The 7,855-nt window shown below is 33.3% G+C and overlaps 1 protein-coding gene across 1 annotated transcript; it reads right to left on the bottom strand.

Annotated features, from left to right (window-relative positions):
• Positions 1-236: 236 nt before the first annotated feature.
• Positions 237-7,335, bottom strand: LOC107772757 (vacuolar-processing enzyme gamma-isozyme-like). Its single transcript, NM_001325142.1, is given in 9 exon segments — positions 237-682; positions 875-1,081; positions 1,876-2,082; positions 2,356-2,404; positions 2,950-3,149; positions 3,251-3,336; positions 4,005-4,161; positions 4,230-4,394; positions 7,071-7,335. Coding segments are annotated over 9 exon segments (1,470 nt in total). The 5' UTR covers positions 7,287-7,335; the 3' UTR covers positions 237-499.
• Between the last annotated feature and the right edge of the window lie 520 nt (positions 7,336-7,855).

The following is a 7,855-nucleotide window of genomic DNA, read 5'->3' as shown; positions in this document are numbered from 1 at the left end:
TATTTGACAAATTGGAGAAAAAAAATACATGAAAGAAGACACGAATAAGTAAAGAAGTCTCTTGTGACTTGTTTTCTCAATTGTAAGTTGAGTGATGGTAAGTCTTTCATGACATAAATTTGCTAAATTTGAGAGGACTATTAGTAACTTTGAACAAATAGGATGCATATGGATAATACCATCAGTATTTGGTCTGTCATTCAGAAGCTTGCTCTGTCATGAAATGACCTTTTTTCTAATTCAAAAGAAAGTCAAGCTTATATTCCCTTCCAAACATAGTTTGTTCAGGCAAAGCTTTTGCATAGTAGGAGTTCTATACAATGATGACGAACTATAACAATAGTTACAATAAGATATCTGCTTCGAGTACATTTCAACTCAATAATGATGCGCTTCTAACCTGTATTTACAAGGAAGCAATTATGCTTAAGAACCATCTTACAATCACTATATCAATCTTCGTACTGATAATCTCGACATATTGAGCATTAGATGCCAATCATGCACTAAAACCCCTGTGGAGGGAACTCCAAGTATTGGATGGAACGCTGGGGCAAGCTTGTGCTGATGCCTCCACCATCTGCTCCTTCTTAATTCCAGCGTTGCATATGTTAGCAATAGAGCGCATATGTTTCATTCCATACTGGGATAACGATCCACAATGTGTCTCAAACGTTCTTACCTGTACAACACAAGGATTAAGAAGTCATATTGCCGAAAAATATAAGCCATAAAACCATCCAAACTAACGATACATCCAATACAAATGATTTGTTCCACATACCCCACATATTCAAACACGCTACAAAAGAATAAAGTTTCCTTCCCACCAGCAAATTCTACAGATATTGATGATAATGGGGTGTGTACTTACAAAGGATTTAAGGCAGTCCCAGTCATCAACAAGAGGCTGACCAGCAGGGCGGACGCCACTCAGCACCTCTGGACCTTTTTCAATTCCAAACAGAAGTTTACCGACAAGGGCTACGCTGTTGTCCAAGTGCACTCTATGTGATATTGCTTCATTTAACTGTTTTTGAGCCTCAATTTTCCTAACAGAGCCTTCAGGAGCCGTGCGGAACTGCCAGTTTGGACAAACAGGGAAGTCAGATATGAAGAGTTTTCTTTGTTCAGGGGCAGAAGGACTACTCTACGACAGTATGACTCAAGAAACTGGTAAACTAAGCACCAATTTTCATTCAGCAGTGCATAAATAAGGAAGTAGAATCATGCTTTTCAGATTAAGCTCTTTCTCTGCACTGCATTTCAATGACAATATTACTTATGATTCGGCATAATTTTGGCAGTAGAAGCATCATTTTGGCAGCTTAACCTCAGAAAAAGTGTGCTTTAAAAAAAAAAAAAAAAAAAAACTAACCTCAAAACATAAAAGAGCATAATAATACGCCACATTGGCTCTTTTGAACCATAAAAAAAACTTTAATTTCAAGATCCCTATAGCTTTGCTTGATTAAAGATATTTTAATTCAACTTACGACCACCTCAGTATACATTCAATTGATCCAGTTGATATCTGAAATGCTCAACTCTGAACTATTCGATGGTGAGTTACTAATCAAAAAAGAAACAGAAAGTAAAAAAGGATCACATGGCGAGGAACATCAGATACAAAATTTCAGTATTTCTTTGACCTGAACATTATGTAGGGGGCCTCTATAGTAGTTATGCCACCTCCAAATATGATGATCAAATAAAGTACTCATTGGCACCTAAAGGTGCCTGCTTTTATAGATGATATTACCACCAGCTGATGCGCATTTATTTCCTGCCGTTTTACAGGTGTAGGTAAATTACTTCTTTCATCCTTGGGATACTAACGTCTACCATAAAAACACATATAAACTTGGAACATACCTTGTGCCAGAAATGCAGAAGATCTGCATCACGCTGGTTGACAGCCTTTGATACTCGCAATGAATTGTCATCCATAAAAGTATAATTATCATTTGCAGGATTTGTACCCATATATAAGTATAGAGCATCCTTGCTGAGATGTAGATCACCATATTGCATGACATGTGAACCATAAACAGGATTCCCAGTAGCAGTTCTCTCTTTGACCTGCAAAAACCAGCATTAAAGATGATTACAGCACACAATTCTTTAATGGCATCATTAAAAAAAAGTGCAACATTCGTTATTATTCACAGCAAGAACCAAATCATCAGAGTATAAAAACATCCACCTCCCCCCTTGTTCCTTTCTTTCACTTTCACAACAGAGAAGTATTGGCTTCACTTTCTAAGTTCTTCATTTTACTATAAATTTGAATTTTTCTGCTGAAACATGCACTCTATTAGATTACCACAATTCTCCACGTCTATAAGATCTTACCAGGTGATATTGCTGCTTCAGACTTTCAGTCCGCAGGTTGTGTAATTCACTGCTCAGGCACAAAGATACACAGTCAATAAAAAATTATGCTGCTTAAACTAATAAAGATAATTTCATAAGTAGATTTATAGTTATAACAACTATGCCTTAATCTCAACTAGGTGGGGTCGCTAATTAGCATATTCATAATTCCATAATAAGAAAAGTTGAACGTGAAGGAATAACAAATGGAAAGAAATCATCATAAAGTCTTGAGCAGTAACTTGGGAGTTCTATAATCTCCATTATAGAGTTCAAGAATGTCTTCAATTTCTATGGCAATGATATTTATAGGACTTGACAAACTCAAGTTTTTTCAAGCATAGCTGTCTGCAGATACAGAAGTTGAGGATGTCTTTATGTATGGCATTGATATTTATAGGACTGACAAACTCATGCAAAGCAAGTAGGACTAAAAAAAGCGGACACATTTGACAAATATCATAGCCAAAAATCACATCTTAAACTCAAATTTCTTATAGCTGCTTCACATGGTATTCATGTAATGACAGACAAGAAAATGCAGAAGGTGAAGGTCAGATAAGGTACATATACCTGTCCTCCATCCAGGAAATACTGTACAAGTCACCAAGGCAGGTCATGTATTCAATAGGAGGACTGGGATACTCTCCTGGGCAATAGGTTCCCCAGCTACTCTCTTCAGCATTTGATGCTGTTGTGGCATAGATATTTAAACCTTCAGGAAGAAGACCCTCAAATATACTACCAGACTCGCAAGCTTCAAGGTAAAATACCTGCAAATAGACAAAGAAAAATTAACTTAGAGAATGAAAAAGGAAACCACAAATATATGAATCTAGAGCAGTAGGAGTTGGAAGGAAATATAACAGCTTACCAAGCTTTTATATGTACCGGAAGCATGCTTCTTCTTCAACACGTCAATAAGATCGTTTGCATAGAGGTATGGATCGGTAGGCATCCCTGGATCCATGACAGTGTAATTAGTATAAGAAGTGAAGGAACTATAATATATTGTTCCTGCAATTTAAAAAGACCAAGCAAATGCGAAACAATTGAGGCACATCATGCCTTAAACACTTTGGTCCAACAAAATATGTCCAGTTTCAATTACATCCATCTACAAGAATACCAACTTACCCATGATCCATACAAATGATAAACCTCCATATACGACAGTGATTTCTAAAAGGGAAGATTGCTCATAAGAGACATAATAAAGCAACAAAAATGAGACAGATTGTTTATATAGCAGCCTATATCATATTCAAAAATAAAAAAATGTTAATATTAATTGGGAAAGGATGATTAATCATAGGAATGTCACTCGACAAAGGAATACGCTAGTGAAGTCAAGAAAACTAGTAATCGCCCTACTGACTCAATTAGTAAAGTCGACTGCCCTATGTTTCCAATCAATAGCAATTTTCCAAACATTTACTGTGGAAACAGAATTTCAAATAACTGTTGCAGATTCAACAGGTAAAAGCTAGATATATAACCAATTTACCTCCTGTTTGTGTAAAAGAACAAGAACCAGTAGATATCATTTGTGTAACACTCCAGATAGGAGAGGAATCAAATATTTGCATGAAACAATCAGTATTTAGAAGTGAAAATAAGCTACTGACCAAGCACTCCAGGACCTCCATGATCACTATAGAAGATGAAGATATGATCATTTGGACCACTATTCACCACCTTTCCGCTGCCTCCACTAAGGGCAGTTTTGTTCCCAAGGATAACAGCAAAAAAGTTGTCAACAGTAACATCATCCCCAGTGTAATCCTGCCTCAAGAAACAGCATCTCAGAAACTGATATTACTAATTAGATATGAGGAAGTATATACACATACCTTAGGGACTCCTTTGTAAACATCCTCACCATGAGGGCTATTAATGATAACTCCTCGTCTTGGGTTCTCTTCGTTGTTTGCAATGTCATCGTACATGAACACAACAATGTTCTCATCTTTCAGACCACCCTTCTTCAACAGTTGATATGCGTGGCATATATCAGCCTGAGTCAAGGTTTAAGAATTTAAGTTTTATGTTACAAATATTTAGGCAGATTACTTATTAATTGGTAATTGGTAAAAATTGTAACTAACCTTCTGTCACAAGTTAAAAAATAACTGATAGTGTATATAATTCTTTACCGTATCGGTAGTATATAGAAAACCATGTAGATGAAGATACAGTACAATCTTATATAATCAAGAGAAAGTTCTTCTTTTTTTTTTTTTTTCCAGTTATAGAGGATCTCAAATTTCATTTATATAAAACAACAAAAAAGGAGTTGCAATTGAGACACAGTGAATTGATTGTTTAATTGGAGGAAGATGCTATTTTGCAACAATTATTACCCAAATAGTATTATTTATATAACTTGTTTGTATTAAGAAAGAAGACCTTTCAATTTCATAGAAGCTGCATACATAAGCTACAATACAACTAAAACACCTTCTTCATCAGAAACCAAGAAAATGACCCCTTACACCCAAGCATAACACGGTGGCAGTGTCCGTGCATAATTTGGTAAATATTGAATTACCGTACAAAAATCAAAAAATTTGGTATTTTATATGGTATTTAGTTTAAGTTTTAAAAATAATTGGTATTAGGTATGGTATTTGGTATTTTAAAATAAAATACCGAAATATATATTATATTACACAATACACATATTATTAATTATAACATAAATATAAAAAATCTAAAATTTTACTTTTCTTTATTCTCTAACTACATCAATTAACTCTAAGCAAGTAACAAGCCATTTCTAATGATCAAATTTATTCCTTTATGCACAGTTTTCTCTCTCTGGTTGATATTTGCTGGTTTTGGACAAAACTTTTGTCTAACAAACGTTTTTAGTTTTGTACTTTTGAATACTTTGATTAAGAATATTACAGTCTGACTCTATGCACCGGTTAGTATTCAAACCGAATAAACCGAAATTAGCGAACCGAATAAACCGAAAGGAAAAAAACCGAATCATACCGAATTTAATTAGGTACGATATTGGTATATCATTTTAAGAAACCGAATATCGAAAATATCTAACCGAAATATCTAAATAGCGTAACGTACCGACCGACTAACACGCCTACCCACACCAGCTTTCTCGAAACTGGTTCTAATTAATGGATTATATTAAATGGAAAGAAATTTAAGGAAAATTGCACACTTTCTTTTTAGCTAGTTACTAAAAATTACTTCTTTTCTATAATTATAAACTATTTAGCTTTAAATTTTTTATTTGTCCTTAATGAGACAATTCATAACCACAAAATATTTATAATTTATTTTAAATCACAAATTTCAATTTTACTTTCTTAAAATTCATTGGAGTCAAACAATACCACATAAACAGAGTGAGTATGGGAGAAATATCTATTGCCGAGGTTGGGCCCACACCTGACATCCACACTAACATGTCTTATCTTGCCTTCCTAAGTCATAATTACGCCAAAAAAGGAAAAGGTCACGCAACAACGAGAATTAAGAAACTTCGCTCTTGTGTGGTTGTCAGTTGTCAAATGTCCAAATTTTCAGTTGAGAACTAAGACTCACCTTCAGCTTTTATAAAGTACAATAAAGTTACATTAAATAATACCAGCCTGTTTGGCCGACCCAAAGAAATCCGTTTATTCTGAGAATTATTTATTTATTTATTTATTTTTATTTTTTTTGGAAAAAAATACTTTGTGTTTGACTAATCACTCTGAAAAACACTCTTGAGCAATAATTTATGTTTGGCTAAGCTTTTCAGAAAATGCTTTTAAGTATCAAATTACGAATAAGGACATGAATAGATTTATTTAATAGTTAATATTATAAGTAAATAAATAATCTTACAAATTTATTATTATAAAAAATAATTAAATCTTTTTATTTTATTTAAGTAAAATATGAAAATAAAATTTAAAAGTACTTAATTCTTTTAATATAAGTTAAATATATTAAAAATCATTCAACAAGTATAAAAGCATTCACCCCTAAAGTCATCCTAAAAATAATAAGAAATATTTATACATTAATATTCTATGTATTAGGTTTAACGGTTATTTTGGTATATAATATATTTTGTTAAGGGTATTTTTGGTAAGAAGAAAAATCAAAACTGCTTCTATTTCTGCTTTTTGAAAAGAATCTACTTTTTCCTGCTTCTCAGAAACTACTTCTGCTTCTTCCAAAAACACTTTTTTTTCCTCAAAAAAACTTGGCCAAACATCTTAAATTAGGAAAAAAGTGTTTTTGAAAAGAAAAAAAAAAACACTTTTGACCTTTTAAAAGCTTGTCAAACATGCTATAAGTCTCATTTCTAAATTTTAACATGTACTTACGTTATAAACTTTTCAGTTTTACAATTTACGTCAAACAAAAATAAAATATATATGTGTTGTGTGTATCTCCATACGTTGTAACATCTTTTATAGTTTACCAAAAGTATGCGTCCACTAACTCTGTTTACCAAAGTTTGAAGCAATTGAGCTCCAAACTCACACTTAATTTAGTGTTATAACTATGATTTGCCCTGAAATATTCATGTTGATACACTTATATATAGTACCTAAACCATTCAATATATAATCTCCTTAAAGGAAATGAAACAAAAGCAAAAAAAATAGAATTATTTATAGGAAAAAATAAGTAAAAAAATTATGTAGGATAAATAGAGTGGATAATCAGACCTGGTGGCGGTAATTCCAATAACCGTTTGATCCGGCTAGCAGAATAGCCCATCTAGTACCGACGGAGTCGTCATCATGATCGCCGGCGTTACTCTCATCGGCACCGAAGAATCTAGAAACTTCTGACGGAAGTTTCAAAACATTACGGCTCTCTGAAACGGCGACGTTAAGTGCGAGTCCAATTAGGAACAGAGTACCGGCGACGTAACGAATCATTATCGGCTCCCGTGATACAAGAAAAAAGAAATAAATGGAGGAGCTGTTACACAAAATGTTTCGTCATTGGATACGTAAATTTATAGAGTTTGATTATAAGAATATTCATTGATATGACGTGTACGGCTGAGATTCAGTCGGCTTGGATTTGATTTTTGATTGGACCATGGCTAGTTGGTTGGTCCCTCTAGCTGTCTTTAAATGGACCTACTATGATTTATACTTTCTTTTCTTTTACGTAGCTGCTGATACAACCTCTTGTTTGCTCTTTTCTTTCAGTAATTAATTTCCTCTTTTTCTTTTCTTTTTTTATTATTATTAGAATCTGGACTGTTTTTGCGATATTGTTCAAAATAGTTCCTCTTGTTCTATGGTAATATAAGATTGGAGTTTTAGGAATTTAGGGACTGATCGGTTTGGTATAAATATTCACACTAGCAGAGGCGGATCTTGAATTTAAGTTTTATGGTTCAACCTGAAAAGTTATTAGTATTGAACTCATTATATTTTTAATATTACGGGTTCATATTGCTATATATTGCAATATTATTAAATTTTTACACATAAAT

Source organism: Nicotiana tabacum, chromosome 23, assembly GCF_000715075.1.
Source record: "Nicotiana tabacum cultivar K326 chromosome 23, ASM71507v2, whole genome shotgun sequence".
Lineage (NCBI taxonomy): Eukaryota > Viridiplantae > Streptophyta > Magnoliopsida > Solanales > Solanaceae > Nicotiana > Nicotiana tabacum.
This window is presented reverse-complemented; position numbering and strand designations above follow the sequence as displayed.